Genomic DNA, 16,349 nt, shown 5'->3' with positions numbered 1-16,349 from the left:
TACTTAATACCTAATGTATTCAGTCTTGCTCTTTTTATACGTAATATACTCAGTCTTGTCCTGACATTACTTTCTTTTCATGGTTTGATCTCACTATGCACACCATAATGATTGAAGATGCTGGCCCCAATGGAGACAACGGGGTATTTCCGAGAGAATTAGACCAACGAAATGCCCACCATGCCGAAGCTGCCAGTGGTAGCGCTAAAGCCAGTGGCATTGTTGGGGAAAAGAAGGAGTGTGCAATCTCAAAGCTAGCACGTACATCTCGGTTCCCAAAGAGCCGACCTCTTCGCGATCGAGGGATTTCAACGATGAGATGTCTTCTGAAGTAGCCGCCCAGTGCCACTGCTCCATAGAGGAGTTAGAGGATGTTTATGCGTGTACTGCCCTTCAAGAAGGAATGATGGCACTCACCTTCAAAGACTTATCGGCATACACGATTGAACATGAGTACCACCTGCCTCCCGGTATGGATCTCAACCGGTTATATGAAGCGTGGAATGATACTGCTCAGGCCAATCCGATTCTGCGGACCCGCATTGTTCCCACCACGCAGCGTGGTTGTACCCAGGCCGTGGTTCGCGGCACCATCCCGTGGCAGGTCGAGTCTGAGGATGATGGAATGCCGAGCACAACCAGCAAGGTGACCTGGCAGACAGGAAAGCCTCTGGCATACTTCTTCCTCAACATAACCCGACACACCCTGACCGTGGTGATCCATCACTCTGTTTGTGACGACTGGTCCATGGCACTTCTTCTACGCCAGGCCAATGCAGCCTACCGTGGTGAAAAGCTAGCCTCTCGTCCGTTCCGGCCCCTTGTCGAATACGTACAAACCACTCGCGCCCAAGCCGATGCTTTCTGGGAAGCTGAGTTCCGCGATGCGCACCTGGCGCCGATGAAGGCATTCCCTCCTCTACCCACGACAGGATATGTACCTCGTCCTACAAGTCGGCTAGAGCGAACTTGTGACATCAAGTCTTGCACTAATGATGCCTTTACGGCCAACACAAAGCTACGGCTAGCATGGGCAGTGCTACAGTCCCTTTACACTGGCTCTGAAGATGTTTTGTTTGGGGCTGTCAACGCGGGCCGTGGAGTGCCAGTACCGGGAGTTCAAGAGCTTTGCGGTCCAGCCTTGGCCAGCATTCCAGTGCGGATCCAGCTGTGCCAACAGAATACTATTGCTGAGGCCCTCAGTGCAGTGCAGGGGCGATGGGCGGCTACTATGGACTTTGAGCATGTCGGATTACAGAATTTACTTCACTTGGGCCAAGGCCCAGAGGCAGCATGTCAGTTCCAAACACTGCTGTCCGTTGAACCCAGAGACGGCCATAAAATCCCATCTCTGTTTTCGCAACATCGGTCTGTACAGAAGACATACGATCTGTACTCTTTAATTCTTCGCTGCAGACCTCTGACAGGCGGGATGTGGATCGAAGCTCGGTTCGACTCAAACGTGATCGATGGCCGCCAGATCAAGCGAATTCTCACCCAGTTCACTCATATATACGAGCAGATTGAGAAGGAGCCTCATCGTGCCATCTCAGACATTGATCCTGTGAGCCCAGAAGATAGGGAGGAGCTCACACGTTGGAATGTACCACCGGTTGCTCCTATTGGTCCATCTTGCGTGCATGATCTCATCCAACAACGCACGCTCCAGAGTCCGCACGCACCAGCGATTAGCAGCTGGGACGGTGATCTCTCTTACCAAACCCTGGATAACCTGTCCTCTGCACTGGCTGCGCACCTCTTTCAGCATTCTGTGGGTCCCGGATTCTACGTGCCGCTCTGTCTGGAGAAATCCAAATGGACTGCAGTGGCAATGCTTGGTGTCATGAAAGCCGGCGCGACATTTGTCCTATTGGATCCAGCGTACCCTGTGCCACGTTTGCAAGTAATGATTCAAGCAATCAAGGCAACTCTGATTGTGGCCTCCGAGCAGCATACCCAAGTGGTGTCCCAGCTTGGAGTGCCTACCATGCTCAATGTCGACACTCTCGACTTGGAGAAAGAAAACGATAACGGATTCCGCAGCCCGTCATCAGTCATGCCCATGGATCCCGTATACGCTACCTTTACGTCTGGGTCTACAGGTACCCCAAAGGGTGTTATTGTGAATCATTCCGGGTATGTCGCGAGTGCCTTGGCTCATGGAGGCCCTTATTCCTTCACACCAAAGTCCCGTGTGCTGCAGTTTGCATCCCTTGCATTTGATTCATGCATCATTGAGCATCTCACCACTCTGATGTTTGGAGGTTGCATCTGCATTCCCTCGGCTGCCAACTGTCACAGCAATCTAGAAAAAGCTATTAGTAACTTCGCAGTGAATGTCGCCTGCTTGACACCCACTGTAACGAGGATTGTGCAGCCAGATAACCTTCCGACACTTGAAGTTCTCGTGTTCGTGGGAGAAGCAGTACTGGCTAGTGATGTGTCTCGCTGGGAACCATTTGTGCAGGTTCGCAATGCGTATGGTCCTGCTGAATGTTCTGCTGTCTTCAGTGTACAGCCGAGGCTCCAGCACCACGACCCTACAAATATCGGGTTCGCGACTGGTAGCGTTGGATGGGTGGTGGATCCACAGAACCACGAGCGTCTAATGCCTGTCGGATGCCCAGGGGAATTGCTGATCGAAGGATTGACCGTAGGGAATGGTTACATTTCAAATCCTGACCAAACAGCGCAAGTCTTCATCGAAGCCCCGTCATGGCGTTCTCATTTAGGAGCTGCCCCCACTCTCCGGGTTTACAAAACTGGAGATCTGGTCCAGTGCGCTGGCGATGGCAGTTTCCGCTATCTCGGGCGTAAAGACAATCAGGTGAAGCTGCACGGCCAACGCCTCGAGTTGGCTGACATTGAACACCATTTGCGTGATGCGTTTCCACAAGCTAGCCAGACGGTCGCGGAGATACTGCGGTTACCTAAAAATGATAGGAGCGATCAAAAGTATCAGCGACCGGAGGCTTTGGTCATTGCATTTGTCTGCCTCCCCTCAACAGAAACACCGGGAGAGAAGGATATGCAGAAAGGCTTGATTTTCCCTCCAAACGACGAATTCCGCGCCTCTTGTGGGATGGCAGAATCACACTTGTCCGATGCTCTACCATCCTTCATGGTCCCCGGTGTCTTCTTACCGTTATCCCACATGCCTCTGACTCCGTCTGGAAAGACGGACCGTCGCAACCTTCGCAAACTGGCAGAACAGTTGTCTTGGGATGACATGCAGGCCTACCGAGTTTCTCGGGTACAACCTCAGTTGCCATCGAGTTCATGTGAAGAGAAGTTGCAACAAATCTGGGCACAGACACTGAACCAACCTCTCGACAAGATTAGTGTCAACGAAAGTTTCTTCCGTTTAGGTGGCGATTCGGTCAGCGCGATGCAAATGGCAGCAAGTTGCCAATCAGCCGGGTTCAATATTGTAGTAGCCGACATCTTTCGATTCCCAAGCATTCTAAAATTGAGCCAGAAGATTCAGGAATCAAGCAGCCAGTCTTCACCTTCCCCGAGTTTTGATGAAGATCTTTCTGATACGTGGATTGAACTTTCTCCTATCCAACAATTGTTCTTCGAGTATGTTCCCGAAGGACACAACAAGTTTACCCAAGAGTTCCTGCTCCGTATATCACGGCCCACATCCGCCTCTAAGATCCAAAAGGCAGTCCAGACGATGACTGCACGGCACTCGATGCTTCAGGCTAGATTTGAACAGCAAGAGAACGATGAGTGGGCTCAGATCGTCGATCGGGAAGCCAAGGATAGACTCCAGTTTCGGAAGCACTGGCTGCGGTCAATCGAGGACCAGGAAGGTGTCCAAAAGATCTTCTCTGATAGCCAGAACAAGCTTGACATCAAGAAAGGGACATTGGTAATAATCGATTGTATCGAGACTGAATCACAAGAACAATATCTGGGCCTTATGGCCCATCATCTTGTGATGGATCTAGTCTCCTGGCGTGTTTTGCTACAAGACCTGGAAGACATCCTTACTGCCGGACATCCGTTGCAGCCTGCATCGATATCATTCCAACAATGGTGCCGGTTGCAGAAAGATTATGTCCAAGGATTTCTTGATCCTGAACAGGCACTTGCAGAGAGCATCCCAGCACCTCCTCTTACATACTGGGGTCCACCGGCAAGTTGGATTGGCAATACATGGGGCGATACAGTACAGCGATCCATCGTGATATCCCAGGATGCAACCCAAGCAATATTCGGCCCCGCGAATGATGCCTTTCACACTAGACCAGTTGAGATTATCCATACAGCTGTTTTATATGCCTTTTCCCGGATTTTTGATAACCGGCCCACGCCTACGGTGTTTAGCGAGGGCCATGGCCGCGAGCCATGGGACCCAAGAATTGATGTCTCTCGCACCGTGGGATGGTTTACCACCATTGCCCCTCTGTTTGTCAAAGCAAAAAGGGACCAGCATGTTACAGAGCTGCTAAAGCTGATCAAAGATGGTCGGCGAGACATCCCGCGCAATGGATGGGCATACTTTGCGTCCCGATATCTCCACCCGGAAGGCATGAACTTTTGCCAAGGGCATTCCCCTATGGAAATATTGTTCAATTATACGGGTCTCTTCCAGCAACTAGAACGTCCAGGTGCACTTCTTCAGCTGGCATCGGTACCAGACCAGGGGCTTGTCCCTATGCCACCAGACCTCCCGCGTTTTGCTCTAGTTGATATAACTGCAACAGTCATGCATGGCCGACTCAATTTGTCATTTGTGCATAACAAAAAAACCAAGCACCAGGACCGATTGCAAAAGTGGATTGACAAATCATTGGAAACCCTCGAGGAGTTGCCAAAGCTTCTGCAGCAAGACCAACAGCTAACAATATCGAACTTCCCACTGTTAGCCTTGACAACGGACGACCAACTTCGAGATCTGCTACATCAGATATCTGGTCAGCTTGATGTGTCACCGTCCATGATCCAAGATATCTACCCTTGCTCACCAATTCAGCTGGGCATGTGGCTCAGCCAAGTGAAGAATCCCGATATGTATTGGTCTCATATCCGCTGGTCGGTCCATGCGCTGCTAGCTACATCTGCGTCTGTTGATGTAGACAAGGTCAAACAAGCGTGGCAACAAGTGGTTGACCGTCATCCAATCCTCCGCACCGTCTTTACTGACAGTACTGGTGAGCATAGTCACCCTGTGCAAGTTGTTATGAAGCCAGCTCCTGCGAACATACAAGTGGTATCGGAATCTGAGACTATAGACGAATCCCAAAATTTGTCTACACCAGATCAGCCCCTCTTCACCCATCGGCATGGCAACAAAAAAGGGCAACCACCTCACCAACTCAATCTGGCAGTTCAACCCGGAGGGGGAGTCTCCTGCGAATTGGTTATCCATCACATGCTGGTTGATGGCGTCACTGGTCAGACTTTGCTGTCCGATTTCCACCGTGCGTATCATGGGCAGCTGGGGAATTCACCACCAGGCCTATACAGAACATATCTTGAGTATCTGCAAGGCCATCGCCAATCAGGCTCCGAAGAGTACTGGAAGCAATATTTGGATGGTGTCTACCCGTGTTTGTTCCCATCTTTGGGCTCTAAAACCGAGGGTGCAAAACCACCCGCTCTGAAATTGCTTCCATTCAGCTTTGATTTCGGACGGCATCTACGATCATTCGGTCAGTATCATGGAATCACCATCTCTAGCCTCTTACAGGTGGCATGGGGTGTCGTGCTCCGTGCGTACACAGGATCCGACTCGGTGTGCTTTGGGTATCTGAATTCTTGTCGGGATATCCCAATGCGAGATGCCCGTGAGATTTGCGGTCCCATGATCAATCTACTCGTTTGCCGCTTGTTCCTAGCCGACGATATATCAGTTCTGTCGACGCTTATAAATAACCAGGATGCATATGCGCGCAGTATTGACCACCAACACTGCTCTCTGGCGGAGGTTATGCACTCTCTAAATCTTGCAGGGCAACCCTTATTCAACACCGCGATGTCCTTGCAGAAAGAGGCTGCAGATCCAATGCCGGGCCATCCTCCTCAAATCACCCTAGAGTCTGGACGAGGAATTGATTTCACCGAGGTCAGTTGTTTCCAGTCTCTTTCCCAGGTTCCCGTGCACCTTCAAAATAGTGAGCTGACCGTCACATCAGTATGCGTTGACCGTTAACGTAACCACCGGCGAAAACAATATACATGGTGACTTAACATACTGGAGTAATGCCGTGGATGATTCACAAGCAGAGTTAATTGCTGACACATTATACCATGTTGTTTTGCAACTCATGGATCCTGCGAACACTCGCCTCAGCCACCTCAAATTCTTCAGTGGAAAGAACAAGTCTCGGATTAGTGAGCTATGCGGCGGTGTGCCAAACGCAGTCGAATCTTGCATTCATAGTGATATTGAGCGAAATTCCCAAGCGAATCCGGAACGCTGTGCGGTGTCCGCCTGCGATGGCAGCTTCACCTACGGAGAGCTAAATCGGATCTCATCCTACATAGCACTGCATCTATCTCATTTCGATGTGGGTCCCGATGTTTTTGTGCCAATATGCTTTGAAAAGTCGCGCTGGGTAGTTGTTGCACTGCTGGCTGTCTTGAAGGCGGGTGGCGCTTTCATCCTTCTCGACCCAGCCTATCCAGCAGAACGATTGCAGAAGATGATACAGGATCATTTCCAGTGCCCTGTTATACTCACCTCCCGAAGTTTCGCAGGACTTGCGGCCGGTATTGTGTCGAAGACTATCGTCGTCCAAGATATAGAGCCGGAATCATTCTCGAATCATCAATCTGCAAGAAAGACATCAACACTAGTTTCCCCTCGGTCAGCGGCCTACGCAATGTTTACATCGGGATCTACCGGAAAACCGAAAGCAAGCATAATTGAACACCAGTCTTTCCGTTCAGCCGCTGAAGCTCACCATCAACTGCTTCGTTTGGATGAGCATTCACGGGTGCTTCAATTCGCCTCATATGCATTTGATGCGAGCATCGTGGAGATACTTACAACACTATTGACGGGAGGGTGTATTTGCATTCCTTCGGAAAGTGACCGACATGCAAATCTGGCCGAAGCCATCCGGGAACTGAACGTCAACTGGGCATTACTGACACCTTCCGTTGCACGCATCATTGATCCCAAGGAAGTTGCTACTTTAAAAGCCCTTGTGCTTGGAGGAGAAGGTATGAGTGATGACGATGTCCGTCGCTGGTCACCGTACCTCTTCCTGATGAACGCGTATGGCCCCTCGGAATGTTCCGTTATTGCCACGGCCCAAACGTCTACCCAATCCCTTGCAAGTGACGCAGCCAACATTGGACACTCCGCAGGAGGCGTGTCATGGGTTATCAATTCACAAGAGCCGAATAACCTGATGCCTGTGGGTGCCGTGGGTGAGCTAGTCATCGAGGGACCCATTGTCGGCCGTGGGTATGTGAATCGCCCAGATCACATGGCCGCTGCTTTTCTCCCATACCCTGCTTGGCTACAGGAGATTCGTGGCCGCCAAAATGGTACTCTTTACAGGACAGGAGATCTTGTGCGTCTTTTGTCCGATGGATCTATTCGATATATCGGACGCAAAGACCGACAGGTGAAACTGCGCGGTCAGCGCATCGAGCTTAATGAAATAGAGTACCATGTCCAGCAGTGCTTCTCAGGAAGTACCCCGGAGGTTTTTGCCGATATTGTGACTCTCCCAAATTCCGACAAGTCATACTTGGTTGCCAGTATAGTCCAGCCGCCGCACAATAGCAAAGATCATGCGTTTGAGGATACGGTGGAGAAGACTAGGGCCAACCTTGAACAACAAGTGCCAAGTTTTCTTATCCCATCTGCCTTCTTTTCTATCGATGAAGTACCACGACTGGTAAACGGAAAGGTCAACCGACGTCGATTGCAGCAAGAAGCATTACAGGCCATGCAACAGCAGTTAGATCAGTCCGAGACTAGTCGAGCCTTGAGAAATACCAAGGATATGACAACAGAGGAGAAATTACTGCAGAGCCTGTGGGCCCAGGTTCTTGAACGCCCGGTTGAGACTGTCGGACAGCAAGACAACTTTTTCCGCTTGGGAGGAGACTCAATTGCGGTAATGAAACTAGCATCAACTGCTGCGTCGCAAGGTTTGAAGCTTGCTGTTCCGGACGTTTTCCTACATCCTAAGCTTGAAGACCTAGCACGGCTCTATTCGCTTCCCCCGAAGGCAGAGCCACCTTTGCCCAAGCCAGAATCTCGCGAAGACGACCAAATTGCCCCCTTCTCACTTCTTCCTCCGGATGAGCTAGTGGAGGTTCAAACAAAAGCAATGACTCAGTGTGGGGTTTCCATGGAGCAAATCGAAGATATATATCCTTGTACTGCGTTGCAGATCGGCTTGGCCGCCCTTACTGCTGAAAGACCCGGGTCATACATCGCGAACCACCGTTTCCATCTCGCCCAGAACACCGATCTAGACAGGTTGAGGTGGGCTTGGGAGAAGGTATCAGCCACGAATGCCATTATTCGCACTCGACTCATCGAAACAGACCTAGGTTGTCTTCAGGTAGTACTTCGGGATGACAAACTTCACTGGATCACAGAAGTTACAAAATCAGATCAAAAATTGACTTGGGAGCTGCTTTTTGGTCAACCGCTGGCCCAGTTCGAGATCATTTCAGGCCCCAGTCACCTGCCAGAGCAGTTTGATTTAATGGTGACATTGCATCATGCAGTTTATGACGCCTGGTCACTGCCTCTCCTCCTACAGAGGGCACAGATAGCCTACCATGACCCCGAGTCACCGGCATTGAACTCAATCCCGTTCCAAAAACTCATCAAATACTCCATAGCCCAAGCCAGGGGAGCGGAAAATTTCTGGGCTGCTGAATTCAATGATCTTAATGCAGAGCCATTTCCTCCTTTGCCATCTTCGTCCTACCGGTCCAATGCTTCAGAGAGAATGCAAGTCCATATACAAACCGGGCCCTTGGTGGATGAGTGGATCTCCAGAAGCACCGCAATTAGGCTGGCCTGGGCGATAGTCCAGTCTCAGTATCAAAGCAGCGATGATATTGTCTTTGGTGTTGTATCTCCTGGAAGAAGTGCGCCTGTACGAGGAATTGAAACAATGGCGGCACCAACAATCGCGACAATCCCTTTGCGGGTTCTACTTGACCGCGACGTGACCGTATCGAAGGCACTTGCCGACTTACAAGAGCGTGCCATGCAGCGAATTCCTTTTGAGCAAGTTGGGTTATCCCATATTGCCTCGCTAGGGCCAAATTCAGTGCGCGCATGTTCATTCCAGACTCTTCTCATTGAAGGGCGAGGAGGAGTTGACAACGCGCTGACAAACGTGGATATTTTCAAGCCCGTGGACACTTGTTATGAAGATGGAGCATCTAATACATACGCGTTGCAGGTAACCATAATTTTGAAACAAAATGAGCTCACTGTCGAGGCCGCATTCGATGGGGTTGTTCTACCCAAATGGCAGATGCAGTGTATGCTGAACCAGTTTGGTCACATTTTGCAGCAGGTCCACCGTCATCCTCAGCATCTGGTGCGAGAGATCCTGACTCTCAACTCTCAAGATGTGCAGCGTTTGAGATCTTGGAATGCAGAGATCCTGCCTCTCTCTAAAATGGCAGTGATTGACGCCATCCGTCAACACTGTATCTCGCAACCATTGGCACCAGCCATCTGCGCCTGGGACGGCAATTTATCCTACGAAAATTTGAATGTGATGTCTGACAATCTGGTGCCTTCGTTGATATCCCATGGAGTGGGGCCAAATATGTTCATCCCAATCTATCTTGATCGCTCACGTTGGACGATTATCGCTGTTGTCGCCGTGCTGAAGACCGGAGCTGCATTTGTTCTTCTGGACACCTTACACCCCCAAGGGCGGCTTCGAACTGTCTGTCAGGAAATAAAGGCTCCTCTTGTTGTCACATCAAAAGAGCTTCAAGACACAGCCCACTCCCTACTACCAAATGTTGTGGTTGTCGGTGAGAAGATCAATACCCAGCCTTTCCTAAAAGGCGATTTACCCCGTCATGACCCACACCACGCTCTATATGCGGTGTTTACCTCCGGATCTACAGGAAAGCCAAAAGGCGCCGTTGTCGAGAATGGTTCGTTTGCAACTATGGCTGTTCCGTATGCTGAGAAGGTTGGCCTTCATTCAAATAGCCGAGTACTCCACTTTGCATCCTATGCCTTTGATGTCAGCATACTTGAGATCCTGGGCACATTATTCGTGGGTGCTTGCGTATGCGTTTTGTCAGAGTCGGAACGCAGAGACCATTTGGCCTCAGCAGTCACCAGACTACAACCAAGCCATGTTATATTTACGCCATCTGTGTTACGTGCGGTGACTCCTGATGACCTATCATCTGTTAGCACAATCATGCTGATAGGAGAGCCGGTTCGCACAAGTGACGTTCAGCTATGGGCGCCGCGCGTGCACCTGCTGAATACATACGGGCCTGCAGAATGTACAGTCGTTTTCACCATGCGCCCATCAATCCAGGCTGATTCCCAGGCCGCAAATATTGGGTTCTCAATTGCAGGGGCAGGATGGGTAACAGACCCACGAGACCCTAGCAGGTTGGTACCCCTGGGAGCTGTGGGCGAGCTTCTTCTGCAGGGGCCTCTTGTAGGCCGTGGATATTTGAACAATGAAGAGCAAACCGCGGCAGCATTCATTTCCAACGTGCCTTGGACCCAGGATGTCGGCCTTCCAAATGATGGGAGAAATACTCGGTTGTACCGCACAGGTGATCTAGTCCGTTACGAAAGCGACGGGTCTCTCTGTTTTGTTGGGCGCGGAGACTTCCAGGTCAAGTTGCGAGGCCAAAGATTTGAGCTTGGAGAAGTCGAAAAGCAGGTGCAAGAAGCTTTCGACGAGGATTTGGAGGACGTGGTGGCACAAATCGTCACTCCAGCGGCAGCGGTACAATCGCCATGCTTGGTCGTGTTCATTGTTCCGAAAGATGGTCTTACAGCTTCTGCACCAAAGTCCTCGCCAATCCCAGGGCTAGACGTGATTGCACCACCGAAATTCAAAGAGAAAGTTGCAAATGCTCAACTCAACCTTGGCAACGTTCTTCCTGACTACATGTTACCGACGGCTTTTGTGCCACTCCGGAAAATGCCCCAAACCATTGGTGGCAAACTGAATCGAAGTCACCTTCTTCTGTCGGTGGCTGCCATTGCACGAGAGCAATTGGTGTCTTCTTTCGCCCCCAAATCACCAGGCAAGCGTGCCACCGCCACGGAAGCGGAGCGTACACTGCAAAACATCTGGTCTCGGGCGCTGGGTATCCCAGCAGATCAGATTGGAGTGGAAGATAGCTTCTTCCGTCTGGGCGGCGATTCCATTTCCGCTTTGCAAGCAACGTCTCAGGCTCGTGCGGTTGGCATCGACCACTCAGTCGGAGATTTATTCCGGTGGAGAACGATCCTACAGGTTGCCAAACACCATGCTCAGTCGCCTGAGCTTGATCGATCCAAAAACCCCAACGTGGAAGCAGTTTACCCCTGCACTCCGGCTCAGCGTGGCATTTTGTTAAACCAAATGAGGAATGATACTAACTATGTGACTCATTTTATATGGGAAGTCAATGATCTGCTGCTATCCCAGCAGGATGGACCGGCAGTAGATCTTAATCGCCTAGCGAGTGCGTGGAAACAAGTGGTGGCCTGGCATGCTGCTCTGCGAGCTGCCTTCCAACCGGACTTTACCAAGGACAGTCAGTTTGAGCAAGTCATTTTCCGAAATGTCGAACCTCCGATGGTTGTACTTCATGTGGGGGTGCACGACGATCAACCAGGAGTACCCCCTGCATCCAATACATCCTGTGCCACGGTGACCCGCCATGACGGCCAGGCTGTTCCACATCAATTCACTATTTGCATCACTCCCAGCGGCCGCGTTGTTTGCAGACTTGATATTAACCATGTCATTATTGATGCCATGTCTTTGGCCATCCTTCAACGTGATTTATGCCGTGCATATTCCGAATCAACGAACGGAGGGACACCCAACGATGCATACCAAAAGTATGTCATGTTTGTCCAGGAGCAACCACGGGAAGAAGCCGTCGAATACTGGCGTTTCTATCTGGAAGACATGCAACCTGTGAGCCTTCCCGCTCCAAGGGCTACCACCGAGGACGTATGCCCCGAATCTCTTGACCTCTTGGAGATCACACTTAGTCACCGGGGGGCGGACCTCGAGACTTTCTGTCGGTCAACTGACTGGACTGCTCCCAATCTCCTGTATTTGGCATGGGCACTCACACTTAGCGCCTTCACGGGGGCGGATGACGTCTGCTTTGGCACCTTCACTTCTGGACGAATGATTCCTATTCCACACCTTGATGAGGAAGTTGGGCAATTTTCAAACATGTCAATATGTCGAATTCGCTTGGCAAGCCAGCTCACCCTTGACCAAATAGCGTTGAGCTTACAGCAAAACTACTCTGAGGTTCTCTCTTATCAAACCTTCCCGCTGGCGGATATTGCGACAGCCGCCGGAGTAACTATGGAGGACTTAGCATCAACCGCAGTCAATGTTCAATATGCGACCCCAACCGTCCCATCCAATCAAGACAAAAGGCCCTTGCTTAACCTGACACCTCTGCATGGACTGGACCCGATTCCTGTAAGTTACCCAATGCCATGTGATATCTTTCTAGTATTTGACTTCTAACCCTTCTTCTGTTATAGCAAGACATCATGATGTACGCCGAGTTCCAGGAAGATGGCCAGATCCAAGTGGCTATGACCTACCGCCCATCACGCGTGTCCCCGTCTCTCGCTTCACAGTTGGCTGAGTACTTCGACCTGGCTGTTTCAACAATTATCTCCCACCAGCATAACACGCTACAGGATTTGTGTCTCCTGAGTGTTCGAGACCGGCAGCGCCTCCGTCAGTGGAACCCAAGGATTTCACAGCCTACGCGTTTGTGTGTCCACGAAGCCATCCAGCAAAAAGCAGAGGAACATCCAGGCCACTTGGCAGTCTCAGGCTCAAATGGGAATATGAAATATAAAGAGCTAGATCAACTTTCTTCACAGTTGGCTTTACTGCTCATAGAAAGAGGGATCTCAAAGGCACAACTAATACCTCTTTGCTTCGAGAAGTCGGGATGGGTTATTGTTGCTATGCTGGGAGTGATGAAAGCAGGTGGGACGATCGTTCCTTTGGATCCAACCCAGCCAATTACCAGACTTCAAGACATCTGTCGTCGGACGAAAGCCAGTCTGATAGTATCATCCACCACTCAAGCACCCCTCGCCCGAGAACTCGCTGACGAAGTTATGGAAATTGGTGAGAAGAGGATGCCCCGCGGCTGGTGTACACAGTACGGTGATAATGGGCATTCTAATGTCGTCCAAACCGTCAACCCAGAACAGGCAGCATATATCCTCTTCACGTCCGGCACCACCGGCTCTCCGAAGGGTGTTATGGTTTCTCATTTGGCTTATACACATGCAGCAAAAGCCCAAATTGGTGCCTTCTCATTAGAAAAATCGTCTCGTGTCCTTCAGGTCTCATCTTTAGCATTTGATGTGTCGTTGATGGAAATCCTGACCACACTGATAGCTGGCGCCACCGTTTGTGTTATCTCCGAGCCTGAGCAAAGTCAGATGATGTTAGAGGGTATTTGCCCTTTCACTGTGTCACATGCGTTTTTGACGCCGTCTTTGGCTAGTAATCTGGACTCCAGCAAGGCGTCTTCATGGGTACAGACCGTGGGTCTCCAAGGAGAACCTATGTCGACCACACATATCGCCCAGTGGGGCGAGAACTGTCATCTTCTTAATGCATACGGTCCAACCGAATGTGCAGTCATCAATACAGTCTCACCAGGGCTACTCCCCGGAGATGATTCTCGCAATATTGGACGGGCTATAGGGATTCATTGCTGGGTTGTTGACCAGCATGATCACAACAGGCTTCTTCCCCTTGGTGCCATTGGAGAGCTTCTTCTTTCCGGCCCGTCTGTGGGCGATGGCTATCTGAATGACCAAGCAAGAACAGCGCAAGCTTTTATTTTGGGACCAAAGTGGCTGCAAGACGTGAACCCGGAGCAAGCCTTGCACACGCGCCTGTATAAAACAGGTGATCTTGTGCGTTTTGAGATTTCTGATGGATCACTTCGCTTTGAGGGCCGGAAGGATCGACAGATCAAGATTCGTGGACAGCGCGTGGAGCTGGAGGATATAGAGCACCATACATGGCGTTGTTTCCCAGGGGCCAGGGAAGCAGTGGTCGAGCAGGTTATGATCTCCGAACAGTCGGACACCAACGATATATTGCCTTCGGTGGTTTCACGGCTTGTGGCTTGCATATGGGTTAGGTCAGACGATTTAACAGCTCCATCCGATAATCCCAAGACCCAGGATATGTCTGATCAAGATCTGCTTCGCATCCCCGACGAGGAATTCCATTCTAACGCGACAGCGACTCTACGAGACCTTCGAAATCGTCTTCCTGGATATATGGTTCCAGATTTGTTTATTCCCATTTCCCAAATACCACGAACAGCATCGGGCAAGATGGATCGAACAAAACTGCGTCAAATCATTCGGACCATTCCACCCGAAGAATGGCGCCTATACTCGACAGTACAAGGAACCCGGCGGGATGTGGAGAGTGATATCGCGAATAAATTCCACACAATCCTTACCAGGCTACTCAATGTTCCCCTGGAAGCAGTAGGGACGAATGACAGTTTCCTTCACTTCGGAGGCGACTCGATTCTCGCTATGAAGATTGCTGCGACCTCTCGGGCTGAGGGATTGGAGATAAGCTCACACGACATTCTTCGTCACCCAACTATCTCGGAATGGGCCGATATTGTGGACAGCCATCGCGGGACTGGTTCTTTCTCTAGGCAATATTCCCCATACTCGCTTGTGACAGATGCCGAGCGTATCGGTATTCTTTCCTCGTTCTCCTCAGAATATGGGTCCTTCGACCCAAACAATGTTGAGGATATTCTCCCTGCTCTCGACTTCCAAAAATTCTACATCACCCACTCATCACCCGTATACACAGCTCACGTATTCCCGGCTGAATTGGACATTGATCGACTTCGCTCCGCGTGCATGCGAGTTATGTCCCACCACAGCATCTTGCGGACGGTGTTTGCGAGCTTTGAGGAAAAGTTGTTCCAAGTTATCTTACGGGGAGTCGAGCCAGCGTTTGAAGTCATAGTTTGTGAAGATCCCGAGCCATACATCATCCAGGAATCGCAACGCCAGCGGGAAACATCCACAGCGCAAGGATCGATGCCCGTTGGTTTCACTGTTGTAACAAATGATTCGCGGGAGAAATTTGTCTTCGTCGTCAGCATATCACATGCCCAATATGACGGGACCTCTCTGCCCTTCCTGTGGGATGCAATTGCGACAGCTTACCAGGGCCATGTTCTTCCAAAGACCGTGCAATTCAAAGACGTGGTCTACAATCGGCTGAGCGATGACAACACAGAGGCCTTCTCGTTTTGGAGTAATTATCTTCAAAACACTCCAGCGCTGGCACTCGATCCCCTTGGTATTACTGATATCCCTCTGTCGACCAAAAATGACACCAGCGCAAGACGAGAGATCAACTATCCCACCCTTTTGCCAGACACGACAGTTTCAACCCTCGTCAAAGCTGCATTTTCTTGGGTTTTGTCCGTGCACGTTGCCACCTCCGATATCGTCTTGGGCCAGGTTGTTCATGGGCGGGGGGGCTCCGCTGCCAGATGTAGACAAGGCTCTCGGGCCTTGTATCAACCTCCTACCTGTCCGAATCAACATCAACCCTGAGTGGACCGTGGAAGATCTGGTACGATATGTCCAGAACCAACAGCTGGAAACATTCCCTTACGACTATGTGTCGTTCGAGAACATTGTTGAACGGTGTACCAACTGGCCTGCGAGTTCAAAACTCGGCTGTCTCGTCCATCACCAGGGTATGGAATCCGCAGAGCCCTTTGAGATGGGCGGCCTCCGCTCCTCCTCTAGTTCGAGCTGGGCGAGCTCAAAGCTGGCGCAAGGCCAGTTGGGTGTAATTTCCATGGAGCGTGGCCCATGTGTCGACATTATGATCGCTGCAGCTGAAGACACAATGGATCACCCCACAGCTGATCGGTTGGCTGAGAAGCTTGCGAAGGCTATTGAACTGTTCTCCAGCTGCCCCAGCTCTTCTCTGGCAGCTTTGGGGTGAGAGACAAACAGCAAAGTCCACTCGATTTATTGCTTGAATGGGAACGCGGCACTAAAGTACACACCGCACCACGGAAGAGGAAGTGAGAAGAAAAAAAAAAAAAAAAAAAAAAAAGGTGCCCAAGATGTAGGAGGAATTAGG

General features: G+C 50.6%; 1 protein-coding gene across 1 annotated transcript; it reads left to right on the top strand.

Moving 5' to 3' along the window:
- Positions 1-107: 107 nt before the first annotated feature.
- Positions 108-16,208, top strand: N7489_008560 (uncharacterized protein; the record flags this gene model as incomplete). Its single annotated transcript, XM_056714310.1, has 5 exons — positions 108-238; positions 304-6,076; positions 6,147-12,647; positions 12,713-15,672; positions 15,713-16,208. The coding sequence occupies 5 exons, from the start codon at positions 108-110 to the stop codon at positions 16,206-16,208; spliced, it is 15,861 nt and encodes a 5,286-aa protein (XP_056561932.1).
- Between the last annotated feature and the right edge of the window lie 141 nt (positions 16,209-16,349).

This window comes from Penicillium chrysogenum (genome assembly GCF_028827035.1).
Source record: "Penicillium chrysogenum strain IBT 35668 chromosome Unknown utg000005l_segment0_segment0, whole genome shotgun sequence".
NCBI lineage: Eukaryota > Fungi > Ascomycota > Eurotiomycetes > Eurotiales > Aspergillaceae > Penicillium > Penicillium chrysogenum.
Note: the sequence above shows the minus strand (reverse complement) of the source record. Positions and strands in the feature narration are given on the sequence as shown.